The sequence below is a fragment of the Erinaceus europaeus genome, chromosome X, assembly GCF_950295315.1.
Source record: "Erinaceus europaeus chromosome X, mEriEur2.1, whole genome shotgun sequence".
Classification (NCBI taxonomy): domain Eukaryota; kingdom Metazoa; phylum Chordata; class Mammalia; order Eulipotyphla; family Erinaceidae; genus Erinaceus; species Erinaceus europaeus.
In genome coordinates, this window is record NC_080185.1 from 99,634,878 (window position 1) to 99,658,566 (window position 23,689).

Below are 23,689 nucleotides of genomic sequence, written 5' to 3' on the forward strand. Positions count from 1 at the left end.
GGATGCTGGAAGAAATCTTATTACTCCTATTTCACACATGAAAAAAAATGCTATTCAGAAATGATAAATTTCCAAGATCACATGATCAGTAAGCAACGAACGGTGTGGAAGGTGCGGTGGTGGTGGTGGTGGTGGTGATGGTGGTGGTGGTGGTGGTGGTGGGCTCTGTTCCCACTGTTGAAGTTGACTGGGCAGTTTCTGGCCAGCACAATGACAAGTCAGGCAAGAGTAGATGGTGACCTTCAGAAAATATAAAATGTTAGCCCTTTTGAGTTGAGAATGGCTAGTTTTCTATAACACTTGTTGTGACAACTATTTTTTTTTAACTTAACACAGCATGTGACAGTTTTTTTAAAAAAAATATTATATGTACTTTTGAGTCCAGAATTTTGGACAAGGTATATACTGAATATACTGATTCATCTTAGAATATTGATCCAACTACTAAGACATTCTATTACTCTATCAAGTATATGATCATTAGACAAGGCATTTCATTGGAGAATGAGATTATACTTGTGTTTATAATGCAACATATTCATAAATAAGTCTAGTAATATTTAGTGATCTCAGTGCCTTATGGTGAAGGAAAATGACAAGTTGGTGGCAGGTTAGATATGCTGACATCTATCTTGTGGAGATGTGAAATTATCTCCCTGTGACAATAGTCTCATAAATCAACATTTCCTTAAAGTGGTGTAGAAAATGAACTGCTTAAAGTATCTGTCTTGGGCCAAATAGTTGTTTTATATGATATTGCCATCAATATTTATCAATGTCCAAAAGAGAGGAAAGATGGATATTACAGTGCTAGCTAGTAATCACTCTCAGGTTATGTTTCTTTAAAAGACATCCCTGCTGATCCAGGAATCTTGATAAATAAATTATCTCCATAGGAGTCCCACCAAGAGTAGCTGGTGTGGGGGTTGGGAACTAGCAAAACAGAAAACTCCCAGCCAATCTCCCTGTTTCCTTTGTCCTTTTTCGGCCTCTATTTGCCAGCCCAAATATGGATTAAAGGACTCTTCTTTAGTTCTTGTCTGCCTACCCAGTGCACCCCTAATTCCACTACTGACCCAGAATTCCTACCCTCACTCGAACTTCCCAGTTTTGAAGCAGCCTCCTTGTAGAGCTCAGGCCATGTGTTGTCTCCGAGTCGCCATCTTGGCTCTGCCCCTCACCAGGTTTTTTAGAATGAGTCAGGGTGTAAATAATAAGCGAAACCTAAATCACCATATTCCTGCATGGTTTCCCCACCATTCTCCAGCTTCATATAAAGCCCCATGTCCCATCAAGTCCATGACATCACTTTCTACCCACTTCCATTGCCATCATCTCCTGACTTGTAGATGTCCCCAGCCATGAATAAAGACTTCAATACCTCCATCACAATCTTCAGTTCCACCCAGCTACCACCATCATGCATGGACTTCAACAAGCTTCAGAACTCCCCCACCCCCAATCTCCTGTCCCCCCAGGCCTTGATTTGCTCAGAACCAGTGAGGAAGTCTTCTCTCCTCAACAACCCCAGACAGCTACTCCTCACCAGGATCACTCCCATACTGTCACCAACAGAAACTGCTACCTAAATCACTAGTTCAATCACTTCACACTGACCATGTCTTCTACCCCTCCACCAAACTATATATCACCCCAGATGTCTCAGAGACTTCCAACTACCAATGATGGAAACAGGATTTGCAAGTACAGCGACATGCTTAATCATTGTAATAGCACATGCCAACAGTAGAAGATCAGACTTTTCTCATCGATGAGCACTTAGGGGCACTAGATGAAGCTGCTGATGAGGTCTTGCCAGGCACTGAAACTTAGGTATTCACTTCTTCCTGGGCTGAACCAACACAACCTGAGAGTAGGAGTCATCTTTAAAGAAATGTATGAGAAGGCAATGGTTCTTGTACACTCCCCTCCCCACAGGCTCTGGGGTTTTCCTATGTTGAGATATATTGACCTGAGAATGGTATCATTGTGAAAGAGCTGTCTTTAGATGTTGGTTCCTGTCCACTATCCTCTTTGTACATTCTGTCCTTGTTTTGGGCCTCTTTACCTGCCACTCTAAGATGTTAGTTACCAAGTACTCAAGCATACCATCAAGAAAAAAAAAATGACATGGATGGACTCAGCAACACCCTAATGGGAGAGAGTTCATAGGTTGAAGGGAAAATGCAGCTTGGATTTTAAAGACCAGGAGAAATTTAGTTATTTTTTTAGGGAGACAAAGAGAAATTGAGAGGGAGGGAAAGAGAGAAACTTATAGCACTGCTTCACCACTTATGAAACTTCTCCCTCTTCAGGTGGGGAACAGGGACTTGAACCTGTGTCCTTGCATCTAGTAATGTGTGTATTCTACCAAGTGCACTGCTGCTCAGTTCTGAAAGTCTCCTTTTTTAGGATGACTTTGTCTGATGGGTTCTTTCAAGACTGGTCCAGTTTGATTGCTGTACTGGTCTGGGTTGCTGAAAACACTAGACCTTGGGCCAGGAGGGGGTTCACCCAGTAGAATCATGTGCAAGGACTCAGTTAGAATCCATGGACACCACATGGGAATGACTGCAGGGGGAACATTACATGAGCAGTAGAGTAGTGATCTGATTTCTCTCCCAGAAGAGGGAAGAGGGGAGAGTGCTAAACAGAGGCTGTGATTCTAATTCCCTATGGATGTTTGTTTGGTGCAAGATGAGATGTATTGACACCAATCTTAGGGAAATGTGCCCTTGTGACAACAGTAAATCAACTTTCCTTCAATAAAGTGATACTGAAATTGGGCAAAAAAAAAAAGCAACAGTTATTCCTGCCCACTGTAGCCCATGTTCCATTCCCCATTGGTCAAGGAGACTTTGTGACAACTCACACTTTATGATTTCATTGATATACATTGGGTCCTGCTCAAGACCAGCGTAGAAATATCAGGAGGAAGAAACCTTTGTCCTTAATAAATAGACTTTCTTTTTAAGTGAATTTGACATTTCTACTTTAATAGTCTAACAAAAAATGAATGTTTTAGTGAACACATTGCCCTGTCCTTGGAACACTCCTCCAGATGATCTGATTCTAGTCTTGCACTGCGCCTTTTGTTGGTATGCTTCACATTGGTTTGGTCTCACTTCCCCGCCTCCGGGAGATCCTGGTTTAGTCTTTGCCTTTCGCGCTTCTCCCTTCTCCCTGCCTCCTATCCTACATACTTCCTGAGTTCCTGCGGCAGCCGCCGGAGGAGAAAGGTGGAGGATGACATGGTGTGGTGATGGTGTGGTGATTAGATTAGACTAGTTTTTGAATCGTTGCTCCTGAATAAAGAAATACAGATTCTCTGCTCAGCCGTGTGTCCGCGAGTCTCTCTACTGCCACGAAGCTAGCCCGGCCTACTGGCACCCCAAACTCTGACAACAGTCTTTGATATATTTTATTTATTTATTTATTTACTAGAAAGATAGGAGAGAGAGAAAGAATCAAACATCACTCTGGTACATGCACTGCCGAGGATAAAACTCAGGACTTCATGCTTGAGAGTCTAATGCTTTATCCACTGCACCACCTCCCAGGCCACTCTTTGATCTATTTTTGTATTCCCTTATAAATTGTTGGTCACTGATAGACAAGCACTATACTTTATAGAGATTCAATTGTCTGCAAGTTATAAAAAAAATCCAGTTTTATCTTCACTGACACATTCATTTCAATATCCCTAGTCAGTATTCTTCTGTCTATTCTTTGCATTATTATTTTGCTGATTCTAACATGAGCTGTTTCTTATATTTGTTAAACAGAATCTTTGAAATGTGTTATTTAAATACATCTCCCATACCTCCATCTTTAATATTGCTACTATAACACATTTCTACTATTCCAGGTCAAGACATTATTATCTGAACCTTATTGTCCTAGCACGTTATGATTGGGCCCTCCTCAATTGCTATCGAGCAGGCCATGGCCGGTGTGCCGCTATGTTCCATCGCTGGGGAGCCAGAGACGACCCGAACTGCCCCTGTAGCTACAGACAGACTATGATCCACATAGTCAACAACTGCCACCTCTCCAGATTCAAAGGAGGTCTCGAAACTTTACATCAGGCTCAACCTGACGCTGTTGACTGGCTACGGAAGAAGGGCAAATGCTAGAAGAAGAATAATTGTCCTCCCTGTTTCTCCCTTATTCCATTCTAATTCATTCCCATAGTAAACTAAATCTGATTGTGGCACTGTGTTGATTATCACTCGGCAATGTCTTCCCATTGTCTCTGGAATAAAGTCTGAAATCCTGGGAAACTGTTCTCTACTTTTCTTCTTTTGATGTCTTATAGGCCAAGTTTTGGTTTAAAGTTACGTTTCTCTTGGGATCCCCTCCATCCCCAGTCTCTCAGACTCATGGTATTGCCACTGTATCTTTAAAAAGGACTTTTACTTTATATACAATTTGTCTGTTATGAAATGAAAATATGACTAAATGTTTGCTTCATGTTTGTCTATCCTGTTCAAAAAGGATAGAGGCTTGTCCATTTACTTACTTTATCCTCAGAGCCCAACACAGGCTCAAGAATATAGTACAGATTCAATAAGAGTTCTCTGAATTTATGAATGAATTTGCACAATATAACCACTAATCTTGCCTTCTCTGGTGGATGGTGAGTGCAATCTCCCTCTTCAGAAAGATAGAGACAAATCTTATCTACTTTACAGGGATGCTGTCAAAATGATACACTGATGTCAATCACAACGTCTATCAAAAAGCAAGAATTTAAGCACAAGGTCGGCATAAGGATCCCAGTTCGAGCCCCCGGCTCCCCACCTGCAGGGGAGTCGCTTCACAAGCGGTGAAGCAGGTCTGCAGGTGTCTATCTTTCTCTGCCCCTCTCTGTCTTCCCCTCCTCTCTCCATTTCTCTCTGTCCTATCTAACAATGACAACATCAATAACAATAATAACTAAAACAACAATGAAAAACAGCAAGGACAACAAAAGAGAAAAAAAAAGCAAGAATTTGAGAAATTGCCATTATACTACCAATATAATCAGCTGGAGTAAAACAGAGGATGCTTTCAGGCATAGGAAGGTCACTTTGAGGCTACAGAGGCCTCTGTGAAGCTTAATGTGCTCACCTTGACTTTGGTTCAGATTATCCTCCGAGGTCCAGAGACTTATACCCCACTAAAAGCTGACTAGACTCCAAGAGTCTCAAAATGGCCAAGTTCACACAAGACTTAAATTCACAGATACTATTCATTACTCACTAAGTGTGAAAAATCAAACTCTCTGGTAGTGTATGATTCCACGTATATAGAGGGACAAATACTGAATGATCTCACTTATAAGCAATTCCTAATAAATAGGGACAGGGAGGGAGAAAAGAAAGTGAAATATAAACCAGACATGGTATATAGCATCAAAGCTAGGAACTCTGGGAGAGAAGGGGGGAGGGAAGAATGAAAGAAAACTTTGGGGTCTTGATGCATAATGAAATTATACTCCTATGACAATGACTGCACTATAAAGCATTAACTCCCTCAATAAAAAAAAAAAAGGAAAGGAAACATACACAGTAAGAAAATCCAGACAGAAAGTAGATAATGACTGCTAGAGGCTAGAAGAGGAGAAATAAGAAGATGCTAGTGTTAATATGAAATTTCTCTTCCTTATAAGGAAAAGTATTTTAATTAGATAGTGGTGATTATTTATACAACATTGTGAATAGCCTAAAATACATAGATTAATACACTTAAACCGCCGCATTTTATGTTATTTGAATTATATTACAATTTTTAAAAATCTCTCCAGTGTTCCATATGGCTGACTGCACCTTTTTTTTCCCCCTGGAGCCAAGCTCTGCCAAGGTCAGGCTCATCAGTGTGTATTCAATGAGAACAGAATCAGAGAGGAGGTGATTACAGATTTTAAATGTTTAATACATTTTTTTCTGGTAGACTTCATATTATCTTATCAAGAATGCTTCTATTGGTCTGGCGCTCCTTTACATGGTATATGGCAGAGGTAGTTAATGACTTATTCCATATCCATTCCTAACCTTATATTTTAGAAAAATGAGTCCAACCTTACACAGATGACAACTGGTACAGTGTTCCCAAATTCTTCTGATGAAAAAAATCACCTTGAACAACTGTTTAAAGGACAAAAATAAGGGGCTGGGCAGTGGCACACCTGGTTGATCATACATGTTATAATGCACAAGGACCCGGTCCACACCTGCAGGGAGAAACTTTGAAAGCAGTGAAGCAGTGATGCATCTCTCTCTCTCTCTCTCTGTCTCTCCCTCTTCCTCCCCCTTCCCCTTTCTCTCTCTCTCTCTTAGAACACTGGTCATCTTTGGCTTATGGTAGTACAGGAGACTGAACCTGGAACCAGGGAGCCTCAGGCATGAGTGTTTTTACATAACCATTATGCTGTCTCCCCCACCCTCTTTCCCTTATCTCCCCCTTCCCTCTTGCTTGCTGTCTCTATCCAAATAAATAAATAATTATTTTTAAAAGAATTCTTAAGAAAAGACTACATATAAGAACATCTTGGAGATACTGTGAGTTTCCTTCTAAAAGACCACAGTAAAGTGAGTATCAAAATAAATTAAGTCACATGAATCTTTTGTTTTCCCACAGCACATAAGTCATGTTTATAGCACACTGTAGCCTATTAAATGCACAGCACCAGTATGTCTAAAAAAACAGTGTATATACTCTAATTATTAGACTTGAATGTAAGACCTGAAGCCACACATACAAAAAGGAAAACATGAAAAATATCATTCTTAAGGCCTGAGATCCAATGGGAAAGGAAACAAAAGCAAGAATGAATAAGTGGCAGTATATCAAATTAGTGTAAAAGAAACTTGCATCAAAACAAGACAGAATGAGGGAACATATTCACATATCATACATCCTAAAACTCTATAAAACACAATCAAAATAAAAAGTGGAAAGACTACCTAAATAGATATGTCTCCAAAGAAGACATACTGATGGATGAAGGACATAATCCCTTACTATTTGAGAAAAACAAATCAAAGCAGCAATGAGATATCACTGTACATTTATGAGAATGAATATTATCAAAAAGCCACGAAACAAGTGTTATAGAGAGAAAGAAATCCTTATATATAGTTGGTGGGAAGGCAAATTGGTGCAGTCCTAAAGGAAAGCAGTAAGATTTGTCAAAAAAATTTAAATAGCAATTCCATAAATTCCAGTTATATCACTTCTAGGCATCTACCAAAACAAAGAACTCTAGTCTATTTACACATTACACACACACACACACACGTATGCACATATTATTTACAATAGCTAAGAACTGGAAGTTACCAAAGAGCCATGACTGACAAATGAATAAATAAGTTTGTGATATTATTTGAATGTTATTTAGCTATAAAGAAGTATATGATTTTGACATGTGCAATAGCGCATAGATGAAACTAGAGCAAAATAAGTGAAATAAATTAGATGAAGAAAAAATTACCGTTTCATTCAAATGTAGTTTATATATATAGGAAAACAAATTAGCTAACTAAAATTAAAAATAAACTTTTGAACTATAAAATCAGTGGTTACCAAAGGGAAGGGAAATACATGTTGAGGGGGAGGGTAAATAATGATATGGGATTAATTTATTGCAAAGTACAGAATGGACTTTCAGTGGTAAATTTAATGATACATATGCTGATTTTTTTTTTTTTTGCCTCCAGGGTTATTGCTGGGGCTCGGTGGCTTCACTATGAATCCACTGTTCCTGGTGGCCATTTTTCCCATTATGTTGCCCTTGTTGGTGCTGTTACTGTTGCCACTGCTGTTGTTGGATAGGACACAAAGAAATCGAGAGAGGAGGGAAGACAGAGGGGAGGGGAGAGAAAGACACCTGCAGATCTGCTTCACCGCTTGTGAAGCAAGCCCCCTGCAGGTGGGGGGCCACGGGGCTGGAACCGGGATCCATACGCCTTTCCTTGTGTTTTGCACCATGTGCGCTCAACCCGCTGAGCTACTCCCCAGCCCCCATATGCTGATTTTTAATGGTACATACCGGGAATATATATAATGTTATTAGGTGGTGCTACTTCTACTAACATAGTACATAGCTACTACTAACAACACGGTCATATTAAAAAGAAAGTTACTGAGTGAATTTAGAGGTAGAAAAAAGTTGAGAACAGTAATGTGAAAGACTTCAGAAATTGATTAGGTGAAATTTTATATATGTCAATTCAGAAAAAATTAAAATGACACTTCATTGCTAAAACATTAATCACCATCCGCACCTTCAGCAAATACAATCTTTTTGCTGATGGAGGTTAATACCGTGATGTTAGTGGTTGCTGAAGGCTGGGATTAGCTGTGGCAATTTCTTCAACTAAGTCAACAATGAAGTTGGCTCTACTGATTGAATCTTCGTTGTTGCATGAAATAGTTATGTCTGGCATGTATTGCCAAATGATAGCATTTTACCCACAGTAGAATGTCTTTCAAAATTGGAGGCAGTATTCTACTGCTTTATGTGTATGTAATAATTTATTTATTTTTTAAGGATTTGTATTATCTTTATTTATTAGATAGATACAGCCAGAAATTGAGGGGGGGGGCTTGTAAAGCTATCCCCCTGCAGGCGGGGACCAGGAGCTCGAACCCAGGTCCTTTGTTCTTGGTGACTGATATGTGCGCTTAACTGGGTGCACTACCACCTGGCCCCCAAATCTTTTATTTCTTAACACTGTTGACAGCATGTCCACCAGTACATTCCATCTCAATAGACCATCTTTTCTGCATTTTTATAGCAAGCCACTCCTCATATGTTAAAGCTTTATCATCAGATTGCAGCAATTCAGTCACATCTTCAGCTTCTACTTACAGCTCATATTCTCTTGCTATTTCCACCTCATTTACAGTTGATTCCTCCACTGATGTTGAACCCCTCAAAATCAAATCAATGTCTTCCAAATTCCTGCTGTTAATACTGATATTTTGACTTCCTCTCATGAGTAAAGAAAAAAATCACTTTTTTTTTTCTGTGATCACCAGGACTTTAATGCTCTGGGCCAACTTTTTCAGCTAAAGAGAGAGAGAGAGGCAGAGAGAAACACAAAGAGAAACACAAACCACCGCATGGGATTTTCTTCCAGTGCCTCCCTGGTAAGCTATAGGCTTCCAGAATGTTTTTAGTGAACTTTGATGCATATCCATCAGAAGAATAACTAATGGAAAATACAGCCTCATGAACTGTACGTATTCAATACTAACACTTGAAAGTTGAAATTACTCCTTGATCACGAACTGTAGGATGGGTTTTGTGTTTTCAGGCGTGAAAACAACATTCGTCTCCTTATACATCTCTTGTCAGAGCTCTTGGATGACCAGCTGTAATGTCAATGAATAGTACTATTTTGAAATGAATCTTTTCTCTGAGCACTGAGTCTCCATAGAGGGCTTAAAATATTCAGTAAACTATGTTGCAGACAGATAAGTTGTCATTCAGGCTTTGTTAGTTTAAAGTAAATTTAATGTGATTCTTAAGGCCCCATTCAGCATGGCAAATGAGAACTGACTTCAGTTTTTAGTCATCAGCTAGGGGGCCAGGTGGTGGTGCACCTGGTTAAGGGCAAATATTACCAAGTTTGAGGACTCAGGTTCGAGCCCCCGCCCCCCACCTGCAGGGGGGTCCTCTTTACAAACGGTGAAGTAGGTTTGCAGGTGTCTAAATTAGAAAGAAAAAAAAAGAAAAAGAAGAATGACAGCTGAGAGCAGTAGATTCATAGTGCCAGCGCTGAGCCCCAGAGATAACCCTGGTAGAAACAAACAAACAAACAAACAAATACAGGTTAAGGACTTATAGTACGAGGCGCAAGGACCCGCTCAAGGATCCCAGCTCCAGCGCCCGGCTCTCCATCTGGAGGGAGGTTGCTTCACAGGTGGTGAAGCAAGTCTATAGGTGTTTATCATTCTCTCCCCTCTCTATTTTCCCCTCCCATCTCAGTTTTTCTCTGTCCTATCCAATAAAATAGAAACCACAGCAGGAGCAGTGGATTAGTAATGCCAGCACCAAGCCCCACTGATAACCCTGGAGGAAAGAAAGAAAGAAAGAAAGAAAGAAAGAAAGAAAGAAAGAAAGAAAGAAAGAAAGAAAGAAAGAAAGAAAGAAGGAAAGAAAGAAAGAAGTCAGCCACAGTAATCCCTAGTCAGAGAATCAAGCTCTTCCTGAAAGTTTCAAGCCGGGCACTGACTTTTCCTCTCTTGCTATGAAAGTCCTACACGGCTTCCTTTTTCTACAGAAGGCTATTTTACTTACACTGAAAATCTGTTATATAGTGCTGGCAGCTTTACTCATGATCTTAGAGCTTGTGGAGAATTTGTAGCATCTTCTACATCATTACTTACTGTTTTACCTTGTACTTTGTTTTTAAACCTCTTTTAAAAAAATACATTTTTTAATTTGATAGGACCGAGAGAAATTGGAAGGGGAGATAGGGAGAAAGAGACACCTACATTTATCACTCATGAAGCTTTCTCCTGGGTCCTTGTGTATGGTATGATGTGTGTTCAACCAAGTGTGCCACTGCCTTGCACTTTGATATTAAAGAAATGGCTTCTATCCTGGAACCTCGTGTATCAATTTCTGTTGGATTGAAAATTTTCTTCTAAAGCTTCTTCACTTGTCTTAGCTCTTGACAGAATTGAAGAAAGTCAAGGCCTTCTTTTGAATTAGACTTTGACTTAAGGGAATGTTGTAGCTGTTTTGACATAGTCAAGACAAAATTTTTCTGTATCAAAAATAAAGCTTATTTATTTATTTATTTTTAACCTGTCAGGTGTTTATTGGAAAAACACTTTGAATTTCTTCAAGAACTTTTCCTTTGCATTCATACTTGGCTAACTGTTTAGTGGGAGAGGCATAGCTTAGAATCCTTTCTTTGAATATGCCTAAATTTAATCATCTACAACTTTTGATTTAAAAATGAGAGATATGAGGCTTTTCCTTTCTCTGCTTTATCAACTATTTTCTCTTGAATGTTCAGAAGCCATTGTAGGGTTATTAACTGACTTGATTTCAATACTGTTGTATCTCAGAGAATAGGAATGCCTGAGGAGAGGTGGTGAGAGGAGGGAATGGATAATCAGTAAAACAGTTAACACACACACACACACACACACACACACACACATACATATTTATTAAGTCCACCACTTTATGACATACTGGGCCTTGTAGTGCAGTGATGATTTCCTTTCCTATTCTGAGTGAGGGATTTCTTCCCTATATACATTATGATCTGAATAAAAGGGTTGCCATCTCTACTTTCATGAAGAAAATGCCCACTTCTTTTTCTCTATATACTTATTATTTAACTCTCAGGGACCTGTGTTTTTCCAGGTACCTGGGGGAATGGGGAATCTCACAGATATTCTTTATCACACTGACATTTTTTTGATATAGGGTTTTAAATGTTCTCATGTATCTGAAATCCAGCAAGGAGGGTTATCAAACTTAAGTGGGTATGACCCCTAGTCCCCCAAATCAATCACAATAGCAACATAAAAGATATAACAGATACAATAATAATGAAATGATAATAATGAAAGATCTGAAATACTGTGAGAATTACCAAAATGTGACATAGGGACATAAAGTGAGCATATGCTGTTCAGAGCAATAATACCAGTGGACTGCTCTATGCAGGTTGCTAAAGGCCTTCACTTTGTAAAAGTAAACATATTATCTTTGAAGCACAACAAAGCAAAGCCCAATAAAATGAGATATACATACAGATCTTAGATTCTTAACCCAAATCCAGAAAATCACAATCTCCAGGTATAAGCTCAGGAAATCTGTATATTTTTGAAATCACTCTCAAAGATGACTCTAATCATCATCAGGGAAGCTTCAGGAATGGTGGCCTAAGCCACTCATAGCAATCATTCCTGTGCATAGCCTTTCTACCATTTCTTGCATCAAAGTGACCATGTAATCAGTCTCATCAATAAGACCTAAAATTTAAAAAAGCCTACTGGGAGTCAGGCGGTAGCACAGCAGGTTAGGCGCACGTGGTGCGAAGCGTAAGGACCAGCCTAAAGATCCTGGTTCAAGCCCCCGGCTCCCCGCATGTAGAAGAGTCGCTTCGCAGGCAGTGAAGCAGGTCTGCAGATGTCTATCTTTCTCTTCTCCCTCTCTGTCTTCTCCTCTTTCCCTTTCTCTCTGTCCTATCCAACAACAACAATAAAACAACAAGGGCAACAAAAGGGAATAAATAAATATTTTTTTAAAAGCCTACTATGTTTTAGGTTCTGCTTTTATTTATTCATAAAAGCAAAGATACTCACCTTTGTGCCTTCACCTCTTCTGCTTATGTTGAATGCATCTATGATGGTTACTGCTACAGCAGCAATCCAAGAGAACAGGTCAACAGAATGTTGAGATAACAATTTGACCACTGTGGGCAGCTGAAATAGTGCCAGCAACTATGTCTCCAACTTCTTGTTGGATGAATAAAATAAACAATGAATCTTTAACCATTAGTCAAGTGTTTGCTCCTTCCAGGGACTACTTTCCTAATCCCTAATGGACACTATCAATGTTTGCCTCTGTAACTCACCCTAGCCTATATTCTAATGATGATTACTTTCCCCCTTCTGGGTGAGGGATTACTTTCCTCTATAGGTTAAGGCAGGGATTGGGAATGGGTAAGACATGCATCACTAGCAACCATCTCTGTTTCAAGAGGACTATGCCCACTATTTTCATATGTCTTTGATTTACTATTTAACTCTCAGAGAACTTGTATCTTTCAGGTTCATGGGCAGCATCTCACAGACCTTCTTTGTGACATTTATATGAAACATTCATTTTCTTGAGAAGAATTCTGCCTGATGAATTTATAACAAGGGTTGGCAATTTTTTATATAGAATTAGGTAATAAATACTTTATACTTTATAAACCTTATAAAATATGTATGCTGGGGGCCAGGTGGTGGTGCACCTTGTTAAGCATACACATTACAGTGCGCATGGACTCTGGTTCAAGCCTACAGTCTCCACTTGCAGGGGAAAAGCTTCACAAGTGGTGAAGCAGGGCTGCAGTTGTCTCTCTGTCTCTTTCTTTCTCTATTTCCACTGTTCCTCTCGATTTCTCTCTGTATCCATCCAAGAATAAATAAATAAATAAATATTTAAAAAACAAATTAAACATAAAAAGAAAATTTGGAAGCTTAACAGACTATACAATATCAGTTATAACTACTCAGCTTTCTGTAACACAAAAGCAGACAGACAATATGTAAACAAAAAGGTATGACTATGATCTACCAAAATTTTAGTTATAAAACCAGGTGGTACCCAACTAGACCCACAGGCTGTTGTTTCTTGACCTCTGAACTGTAAGGCACTCTGCATTATCAAAAACTTAAGAAAAATACAATGGATCTACATGCAAAAATCAAACTAGCACAAACTCTGGTCTTTCACTGTATCCCTACCACTTGAGAAAACAATACATTGGGAAAAGGGTGTAATGGCATGCAGAGAACGTGCTTTGGTTAATGCCCCTTCCAGTTATTAAGCCCTTGGAGAATAAATGTGCTATTATGCTTAGTGAGAACCTACTATCTATCTGGCACAGTGGGAAGAATTTTTACACAAATGACAATCCATCTAAGTTCAAGACCTCAGATTAATGTCCTGATATATAAGTATTCTGTGGTAACCTGGATAAAAGACAGTGGGAGTCGGGCAGTAGGGCAGCAGATTAAGCGCAGGCGGCACAAAGCGCAAGGACCAGTGTAAGGATCCCGATTCTAGCCCCCAGCTCCCCACCTGCAGGGGAGTCACTTCACAGGCGGTGAAGCAGGTCTGCAGGTGTCTCTTTTTCTCCCCTTCTCTGTTTTCCCCTCCTCTCTCCATTTCTCTCTGTCCTATCCAACAACAACAACATCAGTAATAACAACAACTATAGCAATAAAACAAGGGCAACAAAAGGGAATAAATAAAATAAATATTTTTAAAAAGACAGTATGACATGTAATAAATTAAGCTCCATTCCTATTCAGTTTAGAATATAGGCAGAAAAAAGATAATACTGAGAGGTATTATATTAAGAGGAATTTTCTTTAATTCAAATATCAGTGGTATCTTAAATCAACATTTTTTAACTTAAGACTTTTATCTCATTTTTTCATCTACATAATACAATTTACCAGATTATCTGGTTTTAGTCTACTACTAATAGGAATAAAGTTTAGGGTTACCTCTTCTTTTTTAATCTTTATTTAATTTAATACTTTTTTTTTTGCCACCAGGGTTATTGATGGAGCTTGGAGTTAGTATTATGAATCTACCATTCCCAGCTGCCTTCCCCCCTTTTTTCTATTTTATTTGATAGGACAGAGAGAAATTGAGATGGGAGGAGGACATAGAAAGGGAGAAAGAAAGATAAATACCTGCAGAACTTGCTTCGTCGCATGTGAAACGTCTCTACTGAACATGTGGAGCTGGGACTCTACTCCTGGCCATTGTACATGGTAACATGCACTCAACTGGGTGTGCTACTGCCTGGCCCCAGGTTATCTTTTCTTATATAAAGATTTTTCACTGTGCTCAATGCACATAGAAGTTTTCTGAAATTTGTGTTAACTGAAACCTGTCCCCAATTTGATGATGTGAGAATAGCCCACAGATTAGAGAACTGAGAACTGTGTTAATTAAAAAGCCGAGACACCTATTAGAATTTTAAGAAGATAGGAAAATGCTCTTGATTTCACCATTCACTGAAATGAAGCTGATATAACCAATTGTCCCAGCCAACTTGAACTATCACTGAAAGACAGTGATATACAAAGAGGGCCAACCTCTAGTCATCGGATTGATTTCTTGCCAAGAAGCTGTGCTTTCCCAACATTATCACAGCAGTGAATTTTCCAGAATTCTACCATTCCTTTTCACACTCTTCCCTCAAACCCTGGCAGTTGAGTGCTTCAACAAAGAAAACACAACAGAACTGATGTCATGTGACTATTGAGGATAAATCACAAAGGGTAATGCTCTTTCTGTCCCTGAGAGCAGTGCCACCACAAACTAGCCCACAAGCCAACAGCTAGATTCAGCCATTAGAAATGTGAGCAAACCGACCTTTAATGGATTCCAGGACCCCATACTTGAGTACCCCAACTGGATACACAGATTCATAAGCAAAATAACCACTGTTATTACTTTAGCTAAGTTCTGACCTTAGTAACTCAGGACTGAGTGCGATATAAATTAATTTCACCTGAAATATAATAAAACTATATGTTGCTACCTACTGTGATCCCCAAATATAGGCAGAAATAAAGAATATATACATACTTCTTCCAATACCGATATGCTGTTGCAAGACGCTTATGTATAGCTGCAGGGTCAGTTGAGGGGCTGAGCCCAAGAAAGCCTGGATCACTGATGCCCGGCTGAATGCAGATCGGTGGGTGAATAGCTTGCCCTCTGCCTGGCCCACCTCCTTCTCAATCTCCTCTGAGAGGCCATTTTTTGGTATCTGTCGCTTCTTGGTGATGCTGACATATGGCTCTTCACTATTGTTTGACTGACAATAGAGGCAGAAGACTTCAAAACACCTGGAAATAAATCAGCAAGTCATGATAATCAGAGGCAGACAGGACTCTGACTTTACTGTTACCCTGGTTACACTTACTTGACTTGATTCTCAAAGTCTTAATTGGCTACTCTGAATAGCAGCCCCTCCTTTAATATCAACCACTCTTACATCCTGAGCACCCAGACTTCTTGAGACCCTTCAACAGGCTGATGGGAACTGAGTAGAAACCAAACTAAGAAGTGACACTGAAAACCACTGAGTCAAGGAAACCAAGTAGAGAATGAAATGTGGTTCAAGCTCCAGAGTCACAAGAAAAATGTTCTATTTCTCATTCCTTCCTGACACCTATTAGTTGTGCAGTCCTGGACAAGTCATCTAACCTCTGAGCCCTTTCCCTCAATTGTAAAGTAGATATCAACTTTGTCACAACGTTACAGTTAGTAAAGTGTGTGTGTGTGTGTGTGTGTGTGTGTGTGTGTGTGTGTGTGTGTGTGATATAGATAGATAGATAGATAGATAGGTAGATAGACAGATATACAGACAGACAGACAGATAGATAGAGAGACACTCCCAAATAATCCCACTCAAAGCAGTAGCTATGATTGGGAAATCCCCAGCACAGAGCAGCTTGTCATCTCACATTTCCTTGGAAGACCTATCTGTTCTCTGAGGTCCTTATAGGACATGACTAAAGTCAATCATTCCTGGAGTCCCCTCAGGTATATCTTATTTATGGAATTTCAAGCTTGTCCTAAAGACAGATTCCTTTTATTTATTTATTTTCCTTTTTGTTGCCCTTGTTTTTTTAAATTGTTGTTATAGTTACTGTTGTTGCTATTGATGTCCTCATTAGATAGGACAGAGAAATGGAGAGAGGAGGGGAAGACAGAGACAGGGAGAGAAAGACAGACACCTGTAGACCTGCTTCACCGCCTGTGAAGGGACTCCCCTACAGTTGGGGAGCCGGGGGCTCAAACCGGGATCCTTAGGCCGGTCCTTGAGCTTCGCGCCATGTGTGCTTAACTCGCAGCGCTACTGCCTGACTCCCCTAAAAACAGATTCCTAACCTATCACCATTCTAGACTATCAGAGTACCTCACTTTAAACATTGAATTTTCCTGTCGACATATCCTCCTGAATGTGTAAGGGAGGATGAGTGCTGATGTGTACAATTTACTATGCAGTGTGTGGTGTGTGCACACACACAAATGGACTGATAGGGGGATGGATAGAAACTTCAAACAAAATTTAAATTCTAGAATCTTGATACTTGGGTGATCACTGTGCAATTTTCTCAAGTGGTTCATGTACACAAAATTTCATAAGGTTCTAAGGAAAATGATTCTTTCCTAGGAGTAAGAAAAATATTCATGACCTGAGATTTAAAATTTGTTAAAGGATATATTTGCCCCAAATATGCACTGGTATAATGACCTTATAATGTTTGCAGATTTTATGACTTCGTTTATTCTACTGAACATTAACTTTTTACATGTACCACCAAACAACCAAGACAATAGGAATGCATTTATAATTTGAAGTACTAACATGAAACAATGCTATGGAGGTGGGAGGGAAAATATAATGCTTATGCATTATATTCATGCCTGAAGACTTTCATGCCTGAAGTTGCAAAGTTCCAGGTTCTAACCCCTACACCGCCATAAGACAGAGATGAGCAGTGCTCTGGTTAAAACAAAACAAATAAACAAAAACAAAAGCAAAACAAAACAAAAAAACAACACAGTGGCAGGAATCTCATTGGCATGTATAAAATGAGCACATTTAGTGATTAATATTTTTGTTCATTTGTTCCTGGAGGAAAGAAAGTGCATAGGAGTGAGAGTGATTATGTGTGCATGTTTGCACATGTGGCAGGTTTGTTTGCTATATTTTGTTCAGCGTGATAATAGATATTATATGAATGCATGCAAAACAGCCTGGACCAATTATTCAACTTAAAATAATATTAACAAAGTCCAAGTAATGACTTCAAGTCCAGATGATCCACTTGCATTTATTTAAATGAAAAATTCAAATTTATAGCTGAAGATTATAGAGGCTGTTGAAGCACTGATCACAACAAAGACCAGAAGACAGAATAATTATTTTTTTATTAAATATGTGATGAATGCATATGTACCTCAGTTAAGTGCTATGAGGAATGCAGAGACAGCAGAATAACCCTGCCTCAGTCAGGGGTGTTCACAATCTAAATGGGGGGAGTCGGGCGGTAGTGCAGCGGGTTAAGTGCACGAGGCGCAAAGCGCAAGGACTGGTTTAAGGATCGAATCCCCGGCTCCCCACATGTAAGGTAGTCCCTTCACAGGCAGTGAAGCAGGTCTGCAGGTGTCTATCATTCTCTCCCCCTCTGTCTTCCCCTCCTCTCTACATTTCTCTCTGTTTTGTATAATAACAACAACAATAACTACAACAACAATGAAAAACAAGGGAAAAAAATAAATATAAAAAATTTAAAAAGAAATCACAATCTAAATGAGAAAAATGGGAATATGCATAATAAGGAAAATAAATAATGAATCAGTTGGCACTTTCATGTTACAAAATATTTCTCAGGTATTAACTTGCTTAGAAATCCTATCACAAGAATTTAAATTATAACATTATTGATTATACAAAAATTCTGGGAATATACTACTGTTCCCCAAATAAAACACTTATTAAAGAAAAGCATGGGGCTGGCAAAATAGCTCACTTGGATAGTGTGTTGCTTTGCCATGCGTGTAACCCAGGTTCAAGCCAGGCCCCAACTGCATGGAAGGAAGTTTCAATGCCGTTGTCTCTTTCATTCTCTCTGCATTTCCATCACTATCTAAAGAAAAAAAATCATACTATGTGTACTTAATGCAATATTATCCATTTCTTAAAATTGATGGTACAGTCATTAATCTATTGTTGTTTGAAATGTTTACCATATGTATTAAGTGATCAAGATAAATAATAATATAGACAGAAATATGCACATTTCTTACTATATTGAGATAAACAGAGAAAATGCTACTCTATCATAAAAAGAAGAAAAATAAGTCAATGACACATATGTACATATAAACAATGGAGTGCTTGAACTGATTCATACTTACTGAAGAGACAGCTAAATAGGAATTTTGTAAGCCGATTTTTAAACCTCTGGTAGCTTAAAATAGGCCGTGGTGGAAATATTTACCTTACAGAGATCAGTAAACATTCAAATTCTAGCTTTTTCCCCCTTCAAATGATTGTGTACCAGCCTACAGTTATAAAAATATTAGTAAGGAAGTACAACACAACTGTTAAGAATTATCCTCTTGGCAGTCAAATTATAGTTCTTTTTTTTTGTCTTTTTTAATTTGTTTTTTTATTTTATTTAAGAAAGGATTAATTAACAAACCATAGGGAAGGAGGGGTACAACTCCACACAATTCCCACCACTCAATCTCCATATCCCACCCCCTCCCCTGATAGCTTTCCCATTCTCTATCCCTCTGGGAGCATGGACCCAGGGTCATTGTGGGTTGCAGAAGGTAGAAGGTCTGGCTTCTGTAATTGCTTCCCCGCTGAACATGGGCGTTGACTTATAGTTCTTTTATGTTTAATTGTGTTTATTTATTTTATGCTCTTCAGGTTTAGACAATAAATGTTTTATTTACTTGAACAATAAGTCAAACTGAATTTTTAAAGACTTAACAAAAAAAACACCAGCACCTGCTATGAACTGAATTAATGAAGTGAAGGTTCAGAAGAAATTCACTTAATGCTGAAGAATGGTTTGTAAAGGAAAGGAATCTTCAGCACATGCCAGTGGAAACTAAACAAAGTCTCAGATTGAGTCAATCATAAAGGTGGTTCTCAAATCCAGTGAACTCCCTTACAAACCTGTTTTTCTCCAAGGTGTATATTCGCCATTACAAAGAAAATTTTTCACCTTTTTTTTTCTTTCTCTTTTCTTTATTGGGGGATTAATGGTTTACAGTTGACAGTAAACTACAATAGTTGGTACTTGTGTTAACACTTCTCAGTGACATTTCTCAGCTCTCCACATAACACTCTAACCCTCCCCCAACTTAGGTCCTCCTCCTCCACCATGTTCCAGGACCTGAACACCCTCCACCCCACTCTCCCGCCCCAGGATCCTTTACTTTGATGCAATACACCACATCACAAAGAAATTTACACATAGTAAGTGCTTAATTAATGTATAAAGGCCTCCAAATTTGTTGCAATTATTTGTTAAGAAAACTGATAGGGCTGGGAAGACATCATAATGGTTATCCCTCCCAAGCATCAAACCAACCGTCCTTCCTTCCCTCCATCCCTCCCTCCCTCCTTTTTTTTTTGGCCTCCAGGGTTATCCCTGGGGCTCACTGTTGGTACTAGGAACACATTGCTCCTGCTGGCCATTTTTTCCATTTTATTAGATAGGACAGAGAGAAATTGAGAGAGGAGGGGAAGATAGAGAGGGAGAGTGAAAGACAGATACCTGCAGACTTGTTTCACTGCTTGTGAAGCCCCCCCTCTCCCCGCAGGTGAACTGGGGTCTTGAACCGGGATCCTTGAGCAGGTCCTTGCTTAGTTCAATGTGAGATTAAATGGGTGCGCCACCGCTCAGCTTCTCAAACTTTTATTTATTAAAATTAAAATATTTTATGTAAAGTTGAAAATATAGAGAAATGTATAAGGAAGAAAATTATGCATGGAAAAATATGTATTTTTAAGAGAAAATTAAAACCACCCATAGTTATACCATCCCGAAATTACTACTCTTCACAGACTAGTACAATTCCTTTAGTTCAGCTTTGTATTTGTCATTCTGCTGTTATACATAATATTATGTCATTTGCTTTGAAATGGGCCACCTTGAGGATTCGTAAGCATTTAAAACAACATTTTATTAATTTATTTATTTGAAAGAGATACAGAGGAGAGAGAGAGAAAGAGAGATACTAGAGCATAGCTCAGCTCAGGGTTATGGCAGTGCTGGGGATTGAACTTGGGACCTCAGGGCCTCAGGCATGAAACTCTTCTTGTATAACCTTTACTGTCTCCCCAGCCCTCATAAACACTTTAAAGACAGTGATGATTTGCCAAGATTAGCAAACTTTCTTAAGATGGGACTGTTAACAAAATGTACTCTACACTCCTCCCTCTGACTTCTGTCAGGGTGTAAGGAACATAATTAACAGAATACACTTCTATGAAACTTTGTTGTGTGGGGTCCCATTCTCTTCATCTATTAAATAGGGACAAGTATATCTACTTCATAGCAAGCACTCAATGAAGTGAGGCATACAAACAGCTATCAAATCATCTAATATAAGGAACATTTGACAAATGTCAATTCCTGGGGGGCCAGGTGGTGGCACACCTGGTTGAGCGCATATGTTACAATGTGCAAGGACCGGGGTTCGAGCCCCTGGTCCCTATCTGCAGGGGGAAGGCTTTGCAAATGGAAAAGCAGTGCTACAGGTGTGCCCCCCTCTTTCCCTGTTCCTTCTTGATTTATGGCTATCCCCACCCAATAAATAAAATATAATAAAACAATTTATTTATTTATTTACTTTCCCTTTTGTTGCCCTTGTTGCTTTTATTCTTGTAATTTCTATTGTTGTCATTGTTAGATAGGACAGAGAGAAATGGAGAGAGGAGGGGAAGACAGAGAGGGGGAGAGAAAGACAGACACCTGCAGACTTGCTTCACTGCCTGTGAAGGGACTTTCCTACAGGTGGGGATCTGGGGGCTCGAACTGGGATTCTTACACCGGTCTTTGCGCTTCGCGCCACGTGCGCTTAACCCGCTGCACTACCGCCCAGCTCTCCAATAAAACAATTTTTAAAGATGAGGGAATTGTCAATTTTTGTCTTTCTCTTTACTGAAATATCATGAACAGTGAGTTTCCTTTTTTAACACATGAGGTTCAGAAAGGAGTTCCTTGCTCAGTCAGATCACAATGATTTTACTGAGAAGGAATAAGGGGAGACTTTGTGTTCTACTTGGTCAGGGAGATTTCTATTTTCACTCAATGGCTGCAGGCTGCCAATTCCCTTTACTCCCTTTTTTACTATCTCCCCACCCCACTTCACCCCACCCCAACTCTTCCTCAGCTACTGGGATGTCACTATCAACTTGTTATTCTGCCAGTGTACCTATTTCTCTCTGTCTAGGATTCTACAGCTTCTGGTAGCTGAAAAACTTGTTCACCGAGTTTGTCCAGACTGTATGTCAACTATAGGTCACTATTCTGAGTGTCAGCTGGGATCACTTAAATTAACATGGAGTGCAAATTCTTTATAATAGGGCTTTGTAAAATCTTACTACTCTACTGTGTGTGTGTGGGGGGGGATCATTTCCTGGTAGGAAAGGTTCTTGACTAGCTGTGTTTTCTGGCAGCTGGGGTGTGTCTCTGGGCTTTCTTTCTCTTTGAATTCCCCTATCACCTATAGCAAAAGTGCAGTATTATAAATTTATTTCTGGAACTGGGAGGTGGCACACCCAGTTGAGCATACACATTACCATGTGCAAGGACCCAGGTTCAGGGCCCCTTCTCATCTGCAGGGGGGACAGTTCACGAGTGGTAAAGCAGGACTGCAGGTATCTTTCTCTCTCCTTCTATCTCCTCCTCCCCTCTCAATTTCTCTTTGTCCTATCAAATAAAATAGGGGTGGGGAGGAAAAAAATGGCCACTGTGAGTGGTGGGTTCATAGTACTGGCACAGAGCTACAGTGATAACCCTGGTGGCAATAAAAACAAGAATAAATACATTTAAATCTATCCCCAATTGAAACTTTTTGTTTTTCTCATGGTGATAAAAGTGATCCAATTTGGAGGCCAGGCAGTGGCGTACCAGCTTAAATGCACAAAAGTATGAATACTTGAGTTTGAGCCCCAGCCTGTTCCATGAGCAGTGAAGCAGGTCTGCAGGTGTCTCTCTCTCTCTCTCTCTGTGTGTGTGCGTGTCTCTCTCCCCCCTCTCAATTTCTCTCTGTCCTATCAAACTAAATAAAAGAGGAAAATATGGCCGCCAGGAGTGGTGGATTCATAATGCTGGCACTGAGCCCCTGCAATAACCCTCGTGGCAATAAAAAAAGATATCAAAACTCATTTGAAACTCCTATTATGATCCTTAGACAATTCAAAGACACCCTTATCATATATCTAGTTACTTTGGGATTGTAAAATTAACTGCCGAAAATGTGACCTTTTCCTTTACCTAGAAGGAAAAAAACAATTCTAAAAACTTTTGAGGCACACAGTGTTCCATCTTTGAGGACTGTATCTATAAATTAGGCACAGCTGGAGGACAGCTCAACTACCCCATATGTTTTCACACCAGGAGCAAGGGGAAAAAAAGTGTAGATGTCTCTAGTTCAGGATGAGGACTATACATATTAATATTTGCAAAGTGTTCAGAACAGTGTTTGGCACACAGTCAAATCCACAGGCTTGACAAATTCAATTCGATTCGATGATATGCACACGGTTTTTTAGGGGGTGGTCATTTAAAACCCACTTCCCAAAAGTCAACCCTTATTAAAGCCCAACTATCAAGCAAGTTGTCTCAGGAATTTCTCATGAATTCACCCGTTTTTGTGGGTCAGGTCCAGTTGAATCTTGGTCATTTCGGGTGCTAGGACCTGGCAAGAACGCCGTAACTTTAGTCCCACTAGGGGGTTTGTGCCGCCTGTGTCCCAGTGACTGCAGAGGACGGGCCTCGGAGCAGGGCGGGAGGCCCAGGCCATCCCCGGATGCCCCTCATACCCCCCTCCCCCAGTGCAGCCACCTGTCCCTCCTGGAAAGCCGCTCCTTGTCCGGGCAGGTAGGGGCGGCGGCCTGGGTTGGGCCCAGACCTCGGGGTCCCGCACGCACCTGAACAAAGGTCCGAGCTGGAGCAGGTGCAGCAGCAGAACTAGTGGCCGATCGCGGCTGAAGTCGCGGTGAACGAAGAGGAGCGTGAGCTGCACCAGCGCGCAGGGCAGCAGCGAGAAAAGCAGCGTCAGTGACTGCCACATGCCATCCCCGCCCGAGCGGTAGGTGCTGCTCAGGGACAGCGCCGCCAACGTCTCGGCCACAAACAGGAACACGGACGCCAACACCGAGCCTGGGAATTTCAT

The 23,689-nt window shown here is 40.0% G+C and overlaps 2 protein-coding genes across 2 annotated transcripts in view; both read right to left on the bottom strand.

The window, feature by feature from the left end:
- The window catches only part of LOC103113644 (cytochrome b-245 heavy chain), a 134,037-nt gene extending 118,565 nt beyond the window's left edge, over window positions 1–15,472 (bottom strand). Inside the window, exon 1 of the mRNA XM_060182625.1 lies at window positions 15,338–15,472. The gene's annotated coding sequence lies outside the window, so the exon portion shown is untranslated. The remainder of the gene's footprint in view (window positions 1–15,337) is intronic.
- Window positions 1–23,689, bottom strand: part of XK (X-linked Kx blood group antigen, Kell and VPS13A binding protein) — a 53,046-nt gene extending 29,357 nt beyond the window's left edge. The window contains exons 1-2 of the mRNA XM_007523223.3: window positions 23,445–23,689; window positions 15,338–15,600 (exon numbers count right to left, since the gene is read on the bottom strand). Coding sequence (XP_007523285.1) covers window positions 15,338–15,600; window positions 23,445–23,689 — 508 coding nt within the window. The remainder of the gene's footprint in view (window positions 1–15,337; window positions 15,601–23,444) is intronic.